This window comes from Amblyomma mixtum, chromosome 1, assembly GCF_055824585.1.
Source record: "Amblyomma mixtum isolate Tamu chromosome 1, ASM5582458v1, whole genome shotgun sequence".
Lineage (NCBI taxonomy): Eukaryota > Metazoa > Arthropoda > Arachnida > Ixodida > Ixodidae > Amblyomma > Amblyomma mixtum.
In genome coordinates, this window is record NC_143012.1 from 315,068,570 (window position 1) to 315,091,626 (window position 23,057).

Sequence of the window (23,057 nt, forward strand, 5' to 3'; positions counted from 1 at the left end):
ACGTGCCCTTAACAGTTATCGCTGTAAAAGAACATCCCATGCAGGCAGAATCAGTGCTAAGCGTAATTCGCGTTCTCATCGCCGTCACCACTGCGCACTCCTATCAATCAGCCCTGAGCGTTTCTTCGTCCCTTGGCGTGCGCCGTGCACTTAGGCCTAGGGTTTTAAGGCGTGGTATTAAAAGGTTCACTGGAAGAAAATTTGTAGTTGGTCACAAAATTTCCCTTTGACTTCACTCCCGGTTTAACGTACGCTATCGTATTGCCAACACACAATCTAATTAAGTGCCCCTGTGTGTGTTTTTAGTTAGCCCAAGCCCCCGCCCGCATCGAATGCCGTGAAGCTTATATAGAAGAGCCGTGCTCGACGAAGACGTTTTTTTTTTTTTTTTTTTTTTTTAGGGCAGTGTGTTTTTGTGTCAAGCCTATGCTAGGCGCAGTCAGTCTCCAGATCGGTGGCCCTTTCTCGTCGCGTTTGTTTGGCTTGCCAAATTTTGATGCGCATACCGTAGCGGCAGAGTGAGAGGATAATTGTCGATTTGAACTGATGCGAACTGGTTATATAAAAAAAGTAAATTTGCGGTTTAATGTCCTGAATCGACACGTGGCATATATGATGATATGAGGGAAGCCGTAGAGGACGTACTACGGGTTAATTTCGGCCATCTGGGGTTGTTTAACGTGCGGCCACGTCGCACGGCACACGGGCGTTTTTGCAATGCGGCCGTCGTGGCCGGGATTCGGTCCTGCGACCTTGGGATCAGTAGCCGAATACGACAGCCACTGAGCCACCGCCGCAGGTCGACCTGGTTATGTAAGGCATGAATGGTTTAAGTGCATTTAGCGGTTTTTCTATGCATGTAGAAGAAAGTAATTGTAGTAATGGCTCAGCCGGCATAGAATGCCGGCTTGGAACCGACAGGTAGAAGGTCCGATTCTTGGCTTGGTCAGTGGTTTATATAGCTTCACGGCTTCTGCTATCTTGCGTGGCAGTGGCCTCCTACCTGGCCGCTTCGAGCTTGGCTTACACCCGATTGGCACAGTCCTTGAATATTTCGCTTCTGAAGGTGGGGAAAAAAATTCTAAGGACGATTTTGAGCGCGGCTCTGTAGGTATCTCAGTCTCTGTTGGCTCATTGCTTTGCTTTGATGGGTCGTGGGCCTGTCTGGCGACGATATTAGTTCGATAGTAGTATTGGTTGATGAAGATGACGGTGTGCAATGCAGGCAGTGCGAGAGTGTGTTGCAGTTTAACACGAGGCGTGATCAGCGGCGGAGATAGCCTAGTGCTGCCGTGCAGTGGCCAGCGAAGCTGATCTGTTCGCGGCTCGGCGGGTACGCATTACAATCGCGTCAAAGGTTATTTTTATTTATTTGTTTATTATTTGGCTCGGTTACACCGACGATGGCGGCGTGGCTCAACCCACGAACGGGCTAAAGCCTTTCTTACGCTCTTTTTCGGATCGACAAAGTGATAGCGATAGTTGTTGAAAAAATAAATATCAGGGGAGTAATTATACCCTTGCTCCACTCAGGTGTATATTATAGTTGTCAACGAATGTTTATGACGGGTGGCATTATGAGCTGCTGGTGTTCATGGTCCGAGGCGTCGTGTTGAAATGCCAAGGAATTACAGTGGCCCAGAGCTCATTCAGTAGCTTCTGGGCAGCAGCGCGTCGGGACGGGCGTGGAGCGACGTTGTGTGCGTTGAAAACTGACACGTCGACTTGTTGACCTACAATGCCCCGCGACGCCATATGCGCCCTGAAAAAGCCCCCCTTTGTCTCCAGCCGCATTCGCGTTCATATACGTGGCACCGACACTGCGGCCGGGAAGTTTACGCGCTCCACTTGGCTCGGCGTTCACTTTCCTGGCGGCTTATTTTTGCTTTCTCCGCTGACGGAACCGGCGGGACGCCAGCAGTGCAGTCTTCCAGGTGCGTATACCTGGCCTGCGGCCAGTGGCCCGTGTGTAATAGGACTGAGCAACGAAAGAACAAGTCGGTCCGCATTTCCGAGAAACTTGACACAGTACTGCCATTCCCGTCCGGGATTAATTTCCCGCAGGGTCACTGCATAAGCACCGAGCGGTTCTGCACAGACCGCAAATCGTTTGCGAACCGCAACTGTTTCTATACTCTGCGGGATAATACGGGAGGATTGTTTGTAACGCGATTCACGAAATCGTGATTTTGCTGCTCCCACTCCACTCTCGCTTCCAGAGTCTGTGACGTCTCGTTGGCGAGGAGCCCCGTCGCATCTTTGTGGTACTGTTGTGTATAGAGGTTTTTTAGTGCGCTATAGTACTAAGCCCCCGCTTAGCGATTTCGCCTATGTCTGTCCAGTTCCACCGTGACAGGCGGCAGTTCAGTTAATGGTTGGTCGCGAGAGCTTGCTCGGAAAGAACAGCCCGGGTCGCACAAGCCCCTCCGGTGGCAGCACCCTTCATCGCAGCGAGGTGGCGCATCGCTTAACCGCTGCACCACTGCTCCAGGAGTGGTGTGAGGTCTCCCAGCGATCTATAAATACAAATGAGAAAATTACCAATTCCGCAGATACGGGATTTAAACTCACTGAAACAATCGTGCCATACCCTTAAGGCGGAGCTTAAGTCCGATTTTGCCTCTGTTTGTCTGAAGTCTGCTTGACCTTGAAAACCGAGCCTCGAACCGAAACCGAAGTCCTAGCGCACCTAATTCGCATTTGGCCTGACCACGCTAAATCGTCCGTCATTCTTCTGTGCGTGGATGGTCCGGGTTCTGCGGACCTGCCGTCGCGAAACCCTCGCGTTGCGGTGAACGTGTCGCACATTCGTCCCGTCCTTTTGATCACATACCGTGTCTGCATAACGGCGCATTAACGTACACGGCAGTCAAACCTTCGCTGCTTGCAGCGATTGGACTTTCCATCTGCACGCCAATGCGGCCTTGTGCATGCAACGAACAGCACGTATATTATTGTCCGTCTGTCTCGATTCTTGGTTTGCGCGGGCTGCCGTTCCCCTCTGGGAACCTCGCCGGCGTCTCCTCCCCCTTCCTTCCTTTGTCCGCATCGATCGTCTAGTTAGGCACTTTGGGTCCGCATCACGCGCCTCAGCTCCGTTGAAGGCTGCGGCCGGGCTGTTTTATTTTCTTCGTTTGCTCTCGCCACGGTAACCACCGCTGCGCCAGACAGCTGATGCCTGTGTGGGGAAAGCGTTCTGTGGGCGCGCGGTTTTTCCTCCGAGCACGTGTCCCCCATTCCCGGAAGGCCGCAGCGACCACCACCTGCTTCGGAATTCGTTGAGCTATGATTGGATGCTCTGCTAAGAACTCGGACCGTAGCGCTACCAAGGTGCTTCCGACGGGAACTCTTTTTACTGTATCCGTTCGTGTTAGGGAAAACCGGAGTTGGCCTTTAGCTTGGGACGTGAGATCAGAGGACATCTAATGCTTCGCTTCCAGCACTTTTGCTGTGTGAAAAGCAACGATGAAATGCCCTGCAGCTGAAATTTGTTGAAGCGCACATGTACGCCTGCTGCGGTTATGCGTCTGTAGCAGTCTGGTAGTGAGTACGAGACTGCGGGTTAGGTTCCCCTCAGCGGTGGCCGCAATGTAGCGTAGGCGAGACGCGAAAGTTCCAGAGTTACTGAGATTCAGATTATGTTAAGGTGGTGAAAATCGGAATACTTCTACTGCGGCTTCCTGATCTTCCATGCCGTTCTTGCTTGTGAGCCACGGATGCCCTTCCCTTCAGCTATAATAAACTGCGTCCAGCTAACAGACCTCTTCTGGGACACACTTTGTCATGACGCTCACAACATAAATGTGAAAATTCACACAACACAGCTCACAAGACGAAAGGCGCACTGGTACGAGTGCTGAGTTAGGTATGTTTGTTTTATAGCCAGGGAGAAAGGAATAAATTCCTTCGGCAAAGCTGTTCACAAAGCAGTTGCTCTCAGAAAAAAAACCACACGCACACACAAAATTCAGAAACTATCGTTTCCGCATTATATTACGCGTTTTGCTCGGATCGCCCTCTAGCTGCCTCTCTTACGGTTCTCGCTTTTCGTCCCGTCATTGCGACCCTCGGCGATTCCCGTTAGAGTTGGTGTTTTTCACGTATCAAAGGCCCATATCGGAGGATGAGTGCTGCTATACTAATATATATATATATATATATATATATATATATATATATATGGAGGGGGTGCTGTGCACGCTATACCTTTTGTAACGGCTTCTTTAGTTGTTGTTTCCGCTTGCCGTTTCCGATGTCAGACGATCGGAACGAAGAAAAAGTGGCCAGTGTTTTGTTGTGACGGCCGCACGCAGGCAAGGGCGCTTCGGTGCTGCGCGTCACACTATCGGCAGCTCCAAGGCGGCTCGTATGTAGCGCGCAGCTCTTTAAAGAGTTCCCTTTAAAATTTACGACATGTATGTACCTCTGCGGCCAAGCATAGTGCGTGTATGCCTGCATGGAAAGGGTGCGCGCCGTTCTAAATAGCGACGTGCGCGTTATTTATGTTCGCCGACTGGCTCTTTCAAAAGGCCGTGAACTCGGCCGCCCACGTATGCACGTTAGGCGCACAATCTGCTTCTCTGCCGACTGTTTCGGGCGCGTGCACTGAGCACCCGCACTCGCGCAGTTTCCGAGAAAGCGCACGTATGTACCAGCGTCGCGAACTGTCAACGTGTGCGCCGCTGTGCGTGCGTGAGTGTCGTTCGTTCTGCTCACGATGGGTTTCGATCAGGGCCCGTCGTGTCGGATCGAGATGCGAGTTCCAGGTGCTGCTGCCGGCCGTGCGTGTGTGCCGCGTTGTTTATTTTTATTTTCGTGCGTGTGTTTTGATTTACGTGAGTGCGTCTGACGGCGTGGACGTGGGAGGAAGGGGTGCGTGATTGCTGATCGCCCCCAGCAGCGTAATATGTATATTTCCGAGCGGGCCGCTCGTATCGCCACAGCTGGCGCTTTGTTCGACCTCCCTCTCCACCGCCTCGCTCGCGTCGATTCGGTTGATTGTTTTGTGTGTGTGTTTGTGCGGTTTTGCCGCGATCGACAGGCGAGGAGGGCGCGTTCGCGAGGTAGAAAGTAAGCTGGCACGTCGTTGGCGGGCGGCCTCGGCCCTCATAAGCTGCCCATTCAAGCTACAATATGCTAATTTTCGCGTGCGGTCTCGTGGGCCGTTCGAATTTCGCTTCGTTTCGTATTTCTTCGGTTGGCTTCTTTTGCTTTTCGCTTCAGTCTTACGCAGGCCTTTGGTTTGCTGCGCAATAAATGCTGTCGTGTCTGTCAGCGTTTCTCCCTAACCTTGCGTTTGCCTTCAATCAGGCGGATTAACGCGTTATGCCGACGATGCCCTGCGGCGCGTTACTTATTTTCTGCGCGTGGTGTAAATTGAGTGTTCCGTGCTTCAACTTTAACCGTTTAAGCGTCGGAATATTTCAGCGAGTTTTTTTGCACAGTTTTTCTTTTCCTCCATGAAAAAGAATTTTGCTCGTCGAGTGCCTTTTTTTGTTCTTTTTGTTTCCTGAACAGACATTTTCTTTCTTCTGACACAACGAAGTTAGCTTCGAACTGACTTGGTTTAAAGTTTCCTTTCTTCTGACGAAAGAAAGCTCGCTTTGAACAGAATTAGTTGTGACATTTTTGAAGAAAATGCACACATTTTCCTTCCTTTGTGCTTGAGTGAATAGAAAACAAGTAAACCACATTGCTTTTTCCTTCCTGTGTATTTCCTTCTCCCTTTCTATTTCCTCCTTCTCTAGGCTTAGTTTCGTTTTTTCTTGTTTCTTTCGTGAACCGAATAATTTCAGTTCTACTACACTATTTAGCCTCTCATAATAAGAAATTCACAGTATCTCTCTTCCTTCGATCTTGAGCAAATATAAAACAAGCAAAGCATGTTTCTCCTTTCTTTCTGTGTTTCCTTCTGCCTTCCTACTTCCTCTGTGTATAGGCCTAGTTTGGCCTTTGTTTTTGTTTTTTTTTTTCACTCCAAGCTCAATTTCAGAAGACTCTTCAGCCTCCCGTAAAAGGAAATACACATACATGTCTTCGAGGAAACGGAGAGGCACTATCGGGGGACAAAAGTCTCCAGGACGGGCAAAAAGGCGATCTAAGTCCATAGTCCAACGAACATCTGTTTTCACTGCACCATATCGGATTGCACGCGAGTCCGACTGTAACTTCCGCAAGTTTGGCTTTAATCAACTGCCTAATAACGTTTGTGTCGGCTTTTGTTCCCAGGTATGCGTCCTGGGTAGTCTTGTCCCCAATAGTACTTTAGGGACGAATTAGCACGTTGCTGTACAATAGCGAAAATTGTATACTTCAGTTCGTTGTCGATGAAGTGAAATACCGGGTGTTTCATTGAACTTGCAAACATTTTCATAAATAGGCTTTTTGGGGTAAAAATATTTTCCAGTATTGGCGGATGCCAGAAAACCGGTGGATCGTCTTAGGTAGTAAGATGGTTAATTAATTTTTCATAAATAACTTTTTAGCTATTAGAGTTGGGCGCCTAGATGTTCGTAGCTGATCGTTGGTAATAGCCATATAAGTTTTTAGAATTTCGAAAACGCGATTGTCATTGGCGCTATGGCTGAACAAAATTTGGCTTCTTCGACTAGTTACGTGCACTGGAGGGGTTGCTTTTTTTTTTTAGATAAGATAAGAATTTATTGGGTACATATTGGTTCCCAAAGTCAAGCGACTGTCATGGGACCCCCGGTAGATTAATACTAACTTGAATAAAAAACAAGCAGCATCACAGACAGGTACAATTAGCAGTAATAACAATGGTAATTTAAATAAGTAACATTTATATAATGACAATGAAATAGATTAGCAGGGCAAGAACAAACAGACAATCAAAACAAGAATAACAACACTCTATAAATAATATTGTACAAAATAGAGCGTTGTGAAAAGACATATAAAGAAACAATTGAGAATACAAGGATACAGTTGTCAAAGTTGCCAAAGGATACAGTTGCCTGCATGCTTTCGATAGTGCATATATTTTTCGCGCGATGCAGCCAGATTTTGTCCAGTCACAGCGGCGAAGATAATCGCGTTTTCGAAATTCTAAAAACTGATATGGCTATTACTGACGACCGGCTACAAATATCTAATTGAATCTAGTCGCCTATCTCTACTAGTTAAAAATTAATTAGTAAAAATTGGTTAAGCAGCTAACTACCTGAGACAATTCAAAGGTTTTCTGGTGTCCGCCAGCAGTGGTAATACTATGCCTCAAAAGCCATATTTTTACCCACAAAAAGCCTATTTATGAAAATTTTTGAAAGCGTTCAAGGAAACACCCGGTATATATAGTCGAGGGTTTGACGGCATACCGCCTGGTCAGGAATCATGGTATGAGGATTGCTGGTCACTGGCCAAAGTCAATAAAGATGGAAAGACGTTTCGGGAGCGCTCCCGAAACGTCTTTCCATCTTTATTGACTTTGGCCAGTGACCAGCAATCCTCATCACCCGGTATATGCTATGGGGTGATTAACAACTAAATATGCGCAGCTGGCTACATCACAGGGTGCGAAGTGCCTGAGACAACGAGCGCAAAGCGCTGTCATTGCGCACATCCTAAGCGCGAGCAGCGCGAAAGGGACGAAACTCGCACATCGAAAAAAAAAGTGACAGACAAGCATTAAGCGAATATATGAAAAAAAAATAACAAAAAGCGTACCTGTTCCGCACAATTTATTCCGGGGTTCTTTACTTTTGCACTGATCCCTGCAATATGTACAGCCTTCTTGAAAGTTGAGGAGACCAATGGGTTGGCCTCTAAGCCATGTGTTAGCTGGGGCTTTTGTAGCATTTGCGTAAGTCCTAACTTGAGTTCCTCTTCAAGAGACTCGGAACGGTGGCGATGCATGCATGATGAGACACATAGCAAGCCCATAAGCAAACCTCTTGGGCTCTAAACTTTTGACGAAGGCTGTACCAACCAGCTAAGGTGTTGATCATACTAAGTGTACATTTCTAAAATGTTCAAAGGAATGAATAGTACGGATTAACGCGCCGTTAATTGATTGTGAAGTTGCTTGGCGCATTATGCCAGAAATTTTGGCGGTGAAACCCAGTGTGTGGCAACATTTGACGTGCGAAGCGGGACCAACAGCCGGTGCCGTGGAACTTAGTACACAAGAGGAGCAGGCTATTGCACTGCTTGACAAGATATTTAATGTCGGTGGTATTCCCAGGACGCCTGAGAAAGCTGCATTAAATGCTTAGCGGCAAGCATCTCGCTTCCGCTCAAAATCCTAAATTGTTTCGAATCATGGTGTTGGCATTGTTTTACCTCTTTTTAGGTTGCTTTTTATTACAATTACTTATTATTGCCCAAATTTATGCCGCTTTATTTCCGGTTGTGATACTTAGTTTCCTAGGCCGATTTTTCGGGAGGATATTGGGAGGAAATTGAAAGCAAATTCGAAGGAAGTGCATTAAAATTGAATTGACGAGATGTGGCCAATTTTCGGTTCACAGGAAGTTGAAAACAATTGTTTCGTACTGCGTTTTTGGCGGCTAACTTTGAATTGAAACTTCATTCGCATTTTTCATACGGGCATGGTCTTCTTTATGGACGGTTTTCTCTGCTATTTTTGCTTACAGTTTTTGTACTTGAACAAAGTAATGAAAGAGAAAATCCTGAGACGTTTCGTCATTTGCCAGGGTGAAGGAGCGCCAACGATAGCTGTGCATCGCCCACCTTCACCTTGAGCGCTTTCTCCCAGGACTCTAAAGACGAATGAACCTATATGAGAGTAAAAAGGGAGTTAACCGTCCTCTAGCATATTCCCTTTAAGGGGCATGCTATGCTGCCCAAGTTCAGGAGTAGATTTCGTTCGCCTAATATACGCAGTTCTTACTTCTATATATTCCCACTGCAAAGCAAGGTAACTTGATGCATTCAGCATTGTAAGGAGGCTCGTAAACGCGGCACCGGAGGTCTTGAGGCAAGCACATGAAGGGGGAGGGGGGGGGGGGGTGAAACCTCGATTAAAATCTTCGTAACTACTAGAACTTTATATGTTTTGAAGAGGATGATATGTTTGCGTTTCCAACCGTAAGAATTAAGTATTTTTAGTGATGGAAATCGACCGCAGGCATTGGGTGGCATACCACGCCTCGTAAAGGGTGTGCACTAGAGTACAGCTCACCCCCCTTTTACTGCTTTCGTATTTAGTGTGTGGGACGCCGTTTAGTCCCCACACACTAATTTGTATACACTATTTTGTATACTGAGCTGCTAGTGGAGCAGCGTACAGAGTTCCTATTGCCTAGAGGGAAAGCAGGCGCCGCTACACCTAATCCACGGTGGAGAGGGGCGGGAATGCTGGGAAGATGAGATTTCGTATTTGGCTTGACTATTGTTGCGCGTGGAATGTGGTTCAAGTCATAACAACACGACTCTTCTCGCAGCAGACCTCTAAGAAATGCTGTGAAAGTTTTCTTACCAGCCTAGCACTCGTGTTAAATTCATTGAAGAAATGAAATGCGCATTATTAAGATAATTTCATCTGCGCCCAGAGGAGAGCATCGCTGCGCGCCTACCGATTCCAAGGCAGAACCCACTTTTTCGGCCAAACACTAGCCAAGCCAAGTAAGAAACCTCGTCATCGCAGCATTCCCACTGTGGATGCATGCATGAAGGGCTCCTTAAGAAACTCGCTTACACGGTGGCGCCAACTTTCCTTCTAGGTAATATTGAGGAACTCAGCGGAGCAGCCAGCTAGTCGCGTTATGCTCTGCGCATGCGCTGTGTAATGCTCTTCGGCACTTTCGGCGCGCGTTTCGCTTCGCACAGTGTGCATAGAGAGCATTTCTGCGTGGCACGCAATGTCTCCGGACGCGTGCGTATGCGTACAGAACTCGGGCGCTTGGTCTAAACTTAATTATGCCGACGCAGTCCATGCGCCCATTTCGCCTTTTCGTTCCCTTGTTCCTCCGTCGTTCTCTGTGGCTGTCTCTTGAGGCGTTGTCTTCAAGCCATCCCAGCGTACCATCTCAAGTACAGTCTCTTGCACATCTTGTTGGCGCGCTAATGCTACGGCCAAAGTGCTTGCGCCGCATAAAGAGCAGAGTTTCTCATTCTGACTCGTAAATAGGGACTCGCGCGACGTTACAGGGAGAGCCGCTCGCCCCGTGTGTGTCGTTCCGGTCGGCGCGCCGTTTGTCGGCCCGCGGTCGGCTTCTTCCGTTGTTTCGCGCCTGCCTCCAACGTTCCCCAGAAGTGCCGCGTTCTGCGGAATATCTGGCGGCTCTCCTTGAGCGCAGTGTACGTTGTTGCTCGCGACCACGGGGAGAACGCTGCTCGCTTGTGTTAGGCCTTCCCGCGCGGCTGCATTGGGTTCGTCGGAATGAGCCCAGCCATCTCAGAAGTACTCGCGCGAGAGCAACGTATGCACGGAAATATATGAACGCGGGGGCACTTCCGCAGAACGCGCTCGTATACCGGCAGGTATTCTCGCTACTTTCTTTTCTTATCCCGACCTTTGTAATACCTTCCCAAGGCGAGGCCGTTGGAACCTAATGTTAAAAAGATGCAGTGGATGACGCAGAAGAAACTGTAGAGGAGGGGGTCCTCGTGTTCCAGGTATAAGCAAACCACGTGAGTATGTACTTCTTTCTCGTGTGCATACGCTGCATGCCAAATGAGTCCCTTTTTTAAAACTGCATGACCTCCTGGCTCGCGTTGCCGCTTCTTTTACTTTCTAGATGGTTCAATGGAAGCTGTTAGCACCTTCAGTTTCCTCAGTCCCTTTTCAATTCGGTCTTGGAATGGCTATATAGTCGCAGGTATATAGTGGCAGGTGAGCTCACCGTGACGTAGTTTAGGCAACCCAGCTGCAGTAATTCCAGCGGACGCAACTCCCGCTGCATGCAGGGGGTTGCGTCACGTCAACAGAACAGCTGAGCAGACGACGCTGCAGCTGGCAAGCTATCTGTGCGCATGCGCGTACTCTCGTCCGTGTCGCCTCTGCGGTCCTGTATGGGATGCTGAACGACCGTCTGGCCAACGCTCCCGTTATATCACAAAAAAATTGGTGAGCTATATTGTTCGACGTCGGATGGTCCGCAAAAAACGACGGTGTCTGCATGGCTGCTCAGTGGAGGTCATATCCCCGGCTGCGCTGCTCCGAGACGTTTTTAATGACCGCAGTCTTTTTTTAGACTGTCTACCCGTGCAGGGTTAACTAGCTGCTGGGGAGGAGCCGTTTCGCGAAGCTGTTAAGGGGTCGTTACAGGCCCTAACATTTGAAGAAAGAAGCGCTCTCAGGTCGGCAGGTGAAGTCGATTACACCACGCGCAGGGCGCAGTTGCGCTGCTGTCGGCAGCGGTGAACTGAACGAATAAAGGACGTCATCCGAGGTTATTATGGAGACGTAAGTGAGCGAGAAGACCGGGAGCGAGCGAGTCGCGCACAGCGGCAGCCCGATGAGGTCACGCGGATGTGGCGAGAACGGTGGCGCGCCGACATTAGCGCCGGCGCTAAGGTCGTTCCTGACGCCGGAGAGCGACGTTAGCGCCGAAGCACTCCTGAGAGCGCTGATTGATGGCGAAATAATTACCGCGGCTGCACACGCACCATTCCTTGGGAAGGATTGGGCCCGGTCGCGCGGTCGAATGGCCCAGGTCTGTCCCGTTCTGCTCTGAGGCGTTAATCGTTCGGGCTTGATTAGTGAAGCGGGCGGAATGGTTCTTTGGCGGCCAGTATGCCTGTATGCGCTGTCCTCCTTTGGACGCCTTCGTTGTCGACTGGTGCGTTGCCTTACGTGGGGACAAAGCTCGAAGGATAATTGCGAACTTCGTGAACCGTATAGGATTCCGGGACACATGTTTGTGCAGCTGCTGGGCGCGACTCTGCGAATGGCCGTCCGGACAGTTATCGGAAAGTCGTATGCGCGTTAAGCCCCGAAATTGAAATGGTCACAACACGGCAGATTAGTTAGCTTGGTGTAATAAATCACTCCAGAGTGGGTTTCTACGCACCTCGTTAACGAGAACTCCTATCACGAAGATTTGTTGTGTCCTGCTGCTTTCGATGACTGTAAACGACGGTGTCAAATGATACGAGTGAGATTCGATGTGTTTTTCTGGAAAAAAAAATAAATAAAATACAGGCGTTTGGGCTTTAAACCGAGTACTTCTTTGCTGCCTTTCGCTTCAGTTTTGCTCGTCTCATGGTGCGCAGAGCGCGCAATAACATCTGCACCGACGCGGTCTTGAGTGACACCTTTGTACGAATTCCGTCGTACGCCGCCATTCGTGATTGTACAGATTGCTTGAGCAAACAAACGATCTGATTGTCTCTCTAGCCACGTCCTCTAGCGTCACATAGGCTGCTTCTGTGGACGCGTGGAGCAGTTTCAATGGCGCAGTTTCGATGAAACTGCGTTTTCTCTTTTTGTTTTGAAAGAGATAGGTGAGACAGGCACGCTAAGGCCGCTGTTTATGGTAAATCACACGTAACGAAAACCTTTCTGTGGCAGTCGTATATAGTATGTGGCAGTATATAGTCTGCTGCCAGCTTCAGCTAGTTATACGGCGATCGCAATTAAGTAGGCTTGCTTGATAAACCAGTAAACTTCAGCGATAAGCTGCTTGCAGTGAAGGGATGTCTGTATTAGACATTGTTGCTATTAAGTCAGCCCTTTTGGTGCACAGTTTAGAAACGAAGGGCGCTCTTGGTGTGCAGCACGAGTACGCATGCTTTGTTTACCTTTTCATATTTTAGCTGCACGCAGAGGTCGCGAAGGAATTCAGGCATTCCCCGCACTCGCGTTCCGTAACCGTTTAAAGCGAACTGCGTACTGCGGGAACATGGTCAGGGGGACACCTTCCGTGTTCAACGGCATTAGTGCCCCTTTCTCGGTTGTTTCGTGGCAATCTCATTAGGAGCCCGTCTTGAGCATCTGATCAAGACGCGCGCAGCAGGCTGCTTTAATTGCTTTCTTCGCCGTGTTTCCGAGTAGAGTACGCGCGTCTGAGCTAATCTGAAAGCTTTTGTCTTTTTCTTTTGTTACCGTAAGTTCTCTCGCGCCCACGGCGAAGTTTCCATGCCGCGTACTTAATTGCGAGCCCCGTTCGCCTTGGTGTGTTCTGTTTTATCACCGAAGTGTGTTAATTGCTTCTCGTTGTCGTCCGCGGAAAGCTGTGCCATAATTTTTGCGAGCTTACGTGTGCAAGTGCTGAGGTTGATCTGCGCCGCATCTGATGTCCGTGTAGTCTGTCATGGCGGCGCGATGCGAGTATGGCTAGTTTACGTGTGGTTTTATCTTGTTCTCGTGGGGTGGAGGGCTCCTCAGAGAGCGTTGAGAGCCCTTCCCCCTCCCCGCGTTGTTGGATTGCCGGGCGCCTGTGCACGCATAGACCGAACACAAAGTGCTACGCTGACGGATTTAAAAGAGGTTATGAAACTGCTCTGCGTAATGGGAAACGTCTCAGTCCAGGTATCATACACCTTAAAAATGGTTATGAGGATACACGTTTGAATTGTTAGCAGGATACACCTTTAAAACAGCAAGCAGGCAATAATTCTCACTACGATTTTATTTTGACTCCAACATCCACGAGCGGGGGAGATGTGCACTGGACAAAGTGCCTTTAAATTGGGCTTGGCAACGTTCGCTGACGACCGACGTGACCGAGTGCAATGCACAAGTTCGAAAGAAAGGAAAAAATAAAGCATTGCTTACTCAGATTTTAAATAAAGGACTGGAAAAAGAAGGAAGAAAATAAGAAAGAGTACAAAGAATGGACAAGTGCCGCACTGTACATCAAAACATTTGCTGGATCTAGAATAGTAATTGAGCGATACTTATTTCAGGCGAGCACATAGACAGACATGACAGGAAGCAAGGCATCATTAATTATCTCGGCAACGTGCTTTATTAAGCGAGCGTTTTCTGGTGAATGAACAAACAGCAGGAATACCTGTGTACAAAAAAATAAAAATCCAGACACAAATACAAATTGCTTTCCATGAGATAAGAAGGCAAGTCTTCTGCAGGCCTTCGTCGCATCGCTTTTTGTCACATTCGCTTCCTCTTTTCCCCGTCCACCCCTTTTTTTTTTTGTAGGTGGATGGATTGTACAGCGGTGCTCGTACGTGCTGAGATATCGCGTAGTATGCTATGTGTAACAGCTACACAAGCCGTAAATTTTTTCTTGTGCCGGGCGCCGTAGGTAGACGCATATGACGGGCGCACCCTGTATAGTTTGTCATTCCGCTTGGGCACCAGAGATGGAGAGAATTCAGTAGGCCTCTACGCTGTCGCAGACACACTTTGCGACGCCGTTCGGAGCATACGCGCAGGGAATGCGATGGAACGGGCTTTTATTTTGGGGCTCATTTTTCCGAATTGATAGCTCAGAACTTGCAATTCAGCATCGCACACGTACCAAGCTGAATGCATCCGGTGCTCATAACGCGCACCTCCCTCTCCACTCTTACGCCGTTCGCACTTGTCGCCGGAAAGTGCATTGTGAGCCTTTGTCCCTTTCTGTTTCTCTATAGCGAAACCTATAAAGTGAAAGAGTGCTATTGCTATAGCACCTCGCTGCGTGTAGTGCGTTAGCTCGCATTACATTAACGTGTGTGATTTGAAAGCCTTCCCAATCTCTCATTTGCACGGTGAACATCAAGTTAAAGGACGTTCTGATGAACTGTAGCGTTGCGCCGCGTTTACGACCGTTCTGCTGCTGCTGCTCACTTCAAGCCTTGTTGGAGGATACTGGCGTACAACTGCGCCGAAGTTATGAAGTAAACCTGCAGGCGTTCGTTGCAAGCATAAAACGTTTCGTGCAATGTGCGGATTCTGCTCACAATCACGTCACCTCATTATTTTTGCGTATGTCATTGCCGCTGCCGACGTCTTATGTACCGCCGTTCCACGAATAACCGCCATTTATAGAGGGATGCTGAACTAATAACGCTATACGTATTACTACGGTAATAACCTGCGTGTCGCATGCGATCCATGCTCTGGTTGCATGCAGTCGAGCCGCGTTTACGACTTCGTAAACGAATGGACAAATATGTAGAAATAAAACAGGCACCACTGGGGCGTATTAGCATGATTTAATTAACTCGGACGACAAGGAGTGATGGGGAGATGCACTTGCCGATTAATGTCATTCTACATTGAGATGCATAAGTGGGATCTTGCTTTATTAATAGGAGAATTTGATAAAATTACTATACACCGAGGTTAAAGTGAATGTAAACGATGCTTTTGTACGATGTGTCTGCATAATCCAGCTTCCCTGACGAAGCGATATGGCAGTGAGCCTTTTATTTTCACATTTTCCAACGGCTAGTTGCCAGTAAATTTTCACAGTCCTGTACACGTTCGCATAAATTTCATGCTTCTTCGAACTTGACTCCGTGGTTTGTCTTGAATAAAATAAAACCATTCGTGTCACAATACAAAGCAGGGACTGCTGACACAGTGCTTTGAAGGATCACACCGCTCCTCTTTTGACGACAGCCTCATCCGCGGGAGTTCCTTCGCGTGGACACACACCTCTTAACTACCTAGCGCAGTGTTCCCAGGTGGATGCTCCTGGCTGTTTGCAAGCTCCTAACTGGGACTTAATTAAAGTCTGCCAGGACGACGCCTTACAGTGCAGCGCCAGCGCCTTAGCTGAGTTAACTTTTGTTTTCCTTGCTTTTTTCTATCGTGCTTGTCGCGAAGGAAAACATCCTTCAAGATAGCTGCTCTGCCTCGACGCACTGTTCTGTACGAGGCTCCATTTTGACATTCATTCCATTGCCTCCCTGATATTAAAACACACGCTTCACGTCCTGGCTTCGCGCCAGATTTGATGCACGTCGACTCCTCTGACACTTCTGTTTGTCGATTGACTCTCCTGATCCTGCCCTAACCGTCTGTTTAGGTTTATTTGGTAGGGTGAGGACAGTCTCGGAGTACTCGTGGTTCAATGAAGTTCGTGTAGCCGGATCTGTTTATTTATTATCCGAACTATGCAGTGTCGAAAGAGTCCTTCATCTCTTCGTTAATACCTTGTGCATGTGCTTTTAAGGGGCATGTGGTTATTCGTCTTCGTCTTGGGTATTAAGTCGAACTATTAATAGGATAGGCTTAGGCGCTGTCACGTTTCACGTCGTAGATTAATGACAAAGGTCGCTTATTGGCCCCCACGCAGCGCACAACATTGGGAGGTGTTTTTAGTTCTTTGGATGCCTTTTATTTTTTTTTTATTTTGGCATACTGCAGCCTCGCACGAGGGCGAGACGAGACAGAAAATCTACATATTAATCGTAAGAATCAATAGCGTATGCGATGCTATGAAAACACTAGGAAACGCAGAGTAAAAGGACATGAGTTAAGAGTTGTAGAATCTAACTTTTTTTTTTTTTTTCACATGCAGAGCACGAGTAGGGCCAGGGCGGGAGCTCAAAATTTCTATAGTGCGCGGAAGAAGGCTGTATTCGAATGAGCCACAAAGATGATTGAACTATGAAATGTTGAAATTTGAATAGTTTTCACGTTACTCAAATCGCGATAGTGGAGGGGAAAAAAAGTTGTGACAAGCATAAAGAAAGTCGTAGAGAGATGGGAACCGTACCTAGACGGTAATCTATAGATGACCTAGGCGACATGCAGTTGTTAGCGTTAGCGGCGTCAATACTCTGCAGATGACGTCGCCTGTTTCCTCAAGGATTGAAATGCCGAACTTAAGCGCCAAGTATAACGAAGTTCAGCTTAGCGGAGGGCGGAAATTCAACTCTGATATGCACCGCCGACTTACTCGAAGAAGTTAATTAAGCAGTCTGAAGTTTGAGATTGCCCTAACTTCGGACCGCCTACCGACCGTGGAGTAAACTCTTCTGGTTTAATATGACTAGAGGTCATTAATGACTTGGCGCACCGTGTTCTCCGCTCGCACGGCAAGTATATGTTTGGGCACGCATGCATATATCTGTGTTTGTTCTGGCGGGGAATGGGGGGGGGGGGGGGGGGGGGGGGGGGGCTTGTGTTTACACTATATTCACGTACAGTCTGGCTAGTCGTTAGTGTCTCAACACTGTCTGGTTTCTTTACTGCCTGGTTTCTTCACTACCCGTTTTCGTCACTGCCTGTTTTTGTGCAAGCAAACACTGTCTGGACTAATATTACTGTGCTCGCTAGGGAACATCAGGGGAACGGAAGACCTTCGCAGCGACGTTCCTCGTAGCCCCATAGAGTTGTTTTGAGGCGTAAAAGTTCAGTAATTCATAACTTTATACCCGGCAGGCTTATGTTTCAGTGCAGCATTTGAGCCGAATCTGCAATCGCACCCGTGTAACAACATGTGGCCTCGCACAGCGAGTAGACGAGTATAATACCAGCACGTGAGTTGAATCGTGGTGTCTACAATCTCTGCATAATGTCCCCCCCCCCCCCTCTCTCTCCCTCTGCTGGTGCGTAGGTCGGCGGACGGCGTGAGCGGGGTCCGGGATGCATCGTGTGTCCTCCTGACGGCGTGCGCCCTCCGCCGCAGCCATGCGTCGCAACACGCGGCGCCTGCTCAAGCTGGCGCTGACGGCGCTGGCGCTGGTGCTGTGCACCTCGCTGCTCTTCCGAAGCCTCGTGGGAAACCAGGTGCTGGACTTCGTGCCCGGCGGCGGATCCTTCCTGCCCAGGGCGCCCCGGGAACACAACGGCCCCCCTGAGGTCAGTGGCCGCTGGCACCTCTCTCTCTCTTGACAGCGAGGCCTTCTCGGAGAGGCTGTTAGCTAGTCGCTTGCGTTGGCGGTGAAAAGCAGCGCGTGAGAGAGAAAGAAAAGAATGCACATCTTCTGTGCGTTGTCTACTAGCGTCGCTTTTCATTAGAGGATTCTTAAATGGACACTGAGGACAACTCTGTCAAATGTTTTTAAGGCTGTCGTGTCGCAGAAAATCCGGTGTCGGTGCCGGCGTCCTTGACTGTGAGCGAAAAATTCACGAAAAATCCGCAGAGAAGCAACCTAGGAGGCATGTGGGCCACCTAGGTGACGTGACCATATGCCAGCCGTCCCGGTCAGCTCAGTTTCTAGGGCGACTGTCCCGGTGGGGCTGTGGTCCTGGGTTTGAACCCTGCACCAGAAGTTTCTGTGGAAGCTGTATAGCTTTCCTCTGTAGCCGTACGGCTGCACTTGAGTGGATGCTAATCAGTGATTGCTCCCTGTTACCCAGTAACCTTGGTGCTCCAGGTGTAAAAAAATGCACAAGCTAATAATGGTGTTCACTGTCTCGTTTCTTTTTTTTTTTCTTTTTTTTTTAAGCGACTACTTGCCCGTGGCCTATTGGGGAACGGGGATTGCGCTTTCTTTTTGATTCTTCTAATGATTGGTGCCTGGAGTGCACATTGTATCTCGGAGTGACAAGCGAGGCTGTAGGAGCACATTGTGCCACCTTTATGTTCAGCCCCATGAGAACCGTGCTATCCGATTGGTACCACGTGATACTCGTTCTCAGCGGGGAGACGCGATTCGTGCCCTGTCGCCGAGACACTCGTTTTCTGCGCCGCCAATTTCGGCTGAATTTTTAACGCCACTTCCAAGGGCCCCTCATAAAATGCAATTGCGGCGATTACCGGTGTATTCCTGTTCGCACTTCGCTTTGTATGTTTGTACGCCAGCTCGTTCGAGAAGGGCCTCTCTTGCGTGGACCGGTTTGTGCGTATACACGACTCTCGGATGTGCGTGAAAACGGCGACGGAAATGGGGCAGGCCGGGAGGCAGACACACGCAGGGATTCGTGCTTGTCTTTCGCTTTCGCCCAACCTGTCCCGTGTTCGACGCTGTTCTCACGTTCTTAACAACACCGTGCCCGTTAAGAGTGCCTCTCGTGCAGCATGTCGTTGTCTACAAGGACGGTGGGTTGGCCTTGCTGCGAAATTTCGTTTTCAGCCAGAGCGCGCAGGGTTTTGACAACAGCGTGCTATAAGGTAGCGGAGCTGTTGCTGTCACCGAAACGTGCCCTGGGAAAATCAACGAGCTAGGCATTGGAAAACCCATATGGATCTAATACCGGCGTAGTATTCCATGGGGAAAAAAAAAAAAAAACGGAGATGGTCACCCTTAACACCCGGTGCAGCAGCAGCAGCATTAGTGCATCTCCACCGATTTTCCGAAGACGCATCTGTGTTGTGTCGAGGTGATCTCCTTCGTCTGCTACTTCTTCCCTTTCTTTCAAGCTAACCTGGATAACGTGCTTTACCTGCCTTCCGCCTACGAGGTCACGTATGCAGTAAACACGTTCTTTTTAACGCGAAAGCGTTAAGGCGCCAGCGCCGTCTCGTTGAAATGCGGATTGGTCGGAGAGGTAGTGACGTCACACGTGGAGCGACGGATTTGAAAAGTGAGTAAAACATCACATAAATCGTGAATATAATGTCGGAACATGACTCAAACTTCAATGTGACGTGTAAGAATGTAGAGTAAATTAACTGTACTGAAAAGAGAATTGGATTGAGATGGGAATCGAGCGTGTGCGCCTTGGATCCCGTGGTGGCCTTGTGCGGCTTGTCCGATGGTGCCCTGTGTCTGCTAAATGTTATGCAAGGAAGGACCACAGGCTGCTGGAGGGAGCCATTAGCGCTATCGCGTCATACTCTTAAGGCGGAGCTTAAGTTGTCCCCCAAACTTTTTTTTATGCACGTGACGTCTGCAGAGTGCACTCAGATTTTTAGCCCTGAAAATCTGGCCTGGAAGCTCCAGAATGCATCTTTGTGTATTATGAATGGAGATCAACCACCCCCTTTAATTATCACGTGTAGCGGAACAGGGCAGAGTGGTGGGCCTGTTGGTATGGCATGTCAAAGAAGAAAAAGCATCCAAAAAAGACGCACACACAAGGAGAGAACAACACAGGACAAAGGCTGGAAAGCCTTTGTCCTGTCACGTGGCATATATTACTGGTATTGGAGCCGGTGATTTCGCTCACCTGCAGAAATATAGAAGCTACAGCGCTCCTGGCAGTTCTTGGAGGTTAATTATAATTAATTGGGGAGTCTTAGAGGTGCATAGCTAGAAAGGTATGATCTTGTTGCTTTACTGAAGGCTGCCGCGTACGCAGATCTGCACGATCACACACGCACGCACAAGAACACGCACGTTAGCGGAACATGTACGCATGTTTATTTATCTGTACTACTCGCAGCTGGAAGCTACGAAGTACGAGCACAGAGCATACGTGCCCAGAGCTCTGTTCGTGATGGTGGTGGGCGAGACAGCGTATGCACATATCTGCAATATGAAACGCGATACACAATGATGAACTGTGTTATTATTTCAGCCCCAACATTGGAAATGCGTTAAGGTTATTGTACGTCCAGGAGAAAACTACATAGAAAACAGGCAAACTTTGCTCGCCACTCTTACATTTGGAGTAATCAATGGTTGAGTGCTCACGACTCGTTCCCGTTCGCATTGGAGCTGCCTGTACATGGCATCGCAGTGCCCACAGCGTCGTCCTCTCTCATTCCTTGCGTGAATGGAACGGCCTCGGAGCCTGGCTCCTAATATATATACGCCAAACATCCTTAGTAAAGTGGCTGTGAGGATAGCCTTCGGAATAAATGACTTCGCTCCTACGGGTGCTCCGCCGTGGCTGCGATTAATTGTGGGAACTGCCTGGTGGCTTGCCACCATTTTTACTCTTGCCTCGCGAAGCGCAACAAAAGGACCGCGAAGGACGCGCGGGGGAGATTTATGACGCCAAAAGAAGCGAAAGAAAGTGCGTTATAAAGGACGGCTTAACGCAGTACCGCAAAAACCACAAGAATGTGCGCTGCGGGTCTCTGTGCGCACGGCACCGTGCAGGAAACGGTTGGAAAAATGTGTACGAAAGGAGCATTATACTCCGAGCGGAGTCTTCTTGTTTCACTTATTTTGTGGCCTTGTTTTTTTCGCTCTTGCTCTTGCGTTGTTGAGGCAAGTAGAACGGAAAGAGAAAAGTGTGTACTGAGTGCCGCCTCGGAGTGCGCGGCGGCCAATCTGTTACAGCGGGCGGCTGAGAGGTGCGGTGGTCCAAGTCGTTAGCGCTGGGAAGGAACCACCGTGAAGTTCGCCCGCCGCGGACCGCTGCTGTCGTCCGTGTGGCGGCAGGCCCCCGACCGCCGTGTCTGTTGAGCCGAAGAGGCGGCAGCTGGCAGTGCTGAGTGGCGCTGCGAAAGTTGCGGAGAGCTGGGTGCGATTTGTTTTTATTTCGGTCGCACCGGGAAGAAAAGAAAAGCTGGGAGAACTGAGGTTTCAAACGAAGAGAAAGCTGCACAGGCGCGCACAAAAGTAAACGGAGCACTCAACTGTCTTCGAATATTTTTCACGCGTCACCTAATTGAAATTTCCAGCAGTGGTGCGCGCATCCTGGTAGAGGAGGTTGGTGGGCTTTCTTGTAGACAGACAACGCTTCTTCATTACCAATGGAGAAAGCGTGATTGCACTTCGAACGCAATAGCGTGCTCCGTTTACTTATGGCCGCGCATGTACATTAATGCTTTGTCATTAAAGCGTGGCGGTCGTGCATGTTGTCCGGGATTTCAGTTGTGTGCTCTTGCTTGACATCATTATAGTTTATTTAAGTTATAAAGAAAGCGAATTACAGAGCAAAAAAAATAAAAAATTCATCAGCACCGTTGTCGTGTGGGGCGCGGATACCTTTTGAACAGAAAGCCGCTCTCTTTTGCTGACAGGTGTGCGCGCTTGCATGCGTGTCGCAGTAGGTTTTCAAATGTTTCCATGAGTTTGACTCTGAGCGGCTCGTATATGGTGCCCCAAGTGCTCCAGATCTGAATGAGAGAAGTGAGGAGAATGTTCTCCTCATTCATTCAGAGCACTGAAGTGTCAGAGGCTTTTACTAACCGTCCCGGCAGCTGCCCTCGCAAACACGCACGAACAAGGTGCTCTAAGCGAATGAGCTATAAGCGGGAAATTGAGCTGGAGTTTTTATTGCGCTGTAAATAATTAATGGGAATGCAACGCCCTGAAGACATAGAGCGAGCTTTTATGTGCATGCAGTTTTTGTTCAGTGTCATGTCGCGTGAAAGGTGTGATTTGATCTGCTGTCTACTACCGGTGAAACGGTTTATTCCTCTTTGCATCTGCATTGTGTAAACGCTAAGGCGTGTTTAGGCGAAGGGTGGGTGAGCTATGCAATATAGTACTTATTGAATTGACCGTGACATGTCGAGACTTTTAAAAAGTGTTCTTACGAAACGCAAAGATATTTAAAGCTGAAACTTTATTTGGTTATTTAATTACAGCACTCGATGACATCTCATGGTGAATGTTAGTAGTCCTTATGAAAGTAATTTTATCGGAAGCGGCCCTCTGATACCATACACAAAGCCTTGGTTCTGCTCCCGACCTCGGCAGCACTATTTCGGATGGGTGTGGGGTGTGGGGGGGGGGGGGGGGGGGAATGGAATTACGCCCGTGTACCGATGATTTGGTGCACAATAAAGAACCCCAGGTGGTCGAAATTGATCCGGAGCTCCCCACTATGGCGTTCGCCACATCACAGGGATAGCATTGGCGCTCGGGCAAAAAAAAAAAGTACATTAATTAATGCTATATTAGGAGCGATGGACCATTCCTTTAAGCTCCATTCGCACGACTTCCTTCGCGATTGCTCTCATCTGGCGGGTTCAGTACATTACCGGCTGGCCTTTTAGCGCTCTTCTGGGTTCCCGAAATCAAAAGAAAGCCAGGAAGGCCAGCTGCTTGCTAACAACAAAGGGCACGTCGTCAGACACACCAACGGCCAGTCCGCGGCGCCAGTGCTGTCAGTGCAACAGCTCTTGTTGATGGCAAGAGTCGAGTGAGCGAACGCGACAGCCGTTCGTGCGTCGACAGGGAAGAGGAGGAGGGCGGGGAGAGGCGGCATTTCCACCTCGCTCGCTGCATTACAGTGCCGGCAGCCGCGCTCCGAGTCGTACGACCTCGCCGCGCGCTCATTACGGCGAGTGGCCGACGTCCGCCGTCGTCGTCTTCTCTGCCGCCGCGTCCACTCATTGCCGTCGATGCCCCGTCGTCGCCCGCACCCCCCTTTCTATATAGGGACC

At 49.1% G+C, this 23,057-nt stretch overlaps 1 protein-coding gene across 3 annotated transcripts in view; it reads left to right on the plus strand.

Annotated features, from left to right (window-relative positions):
* Pgant6 (Polypeptide N-Acetylgalactosaminyltransferase 6) overlaps window positions 1-23,057 on the plus strand; it is a 199,381-nt gene that overhangs the window by 27,247 nt on the left and 149,077 nt on the right. For 2 of the 3 annotated variants that reach the window (XM_089567029.1, XM_089567030.1), the window contains exon 2: window positions 17,442-17,686. The exons of the other annotated variant lie outside the window; for it this stretch is intronic. In XM_089567029.1, the coding sequence (XP_089423155.1) occupies window positions 17,516-17,686 (171 nt within the window). In that variant the 5' untranslated portion in view covers window positions 17,442-17,515. The remainder of the gene's footprint in view (window positions 1-17,441; window positions 17,687-23,057) is intronic. 3 annotated transcript variants of the gene reach the window in all.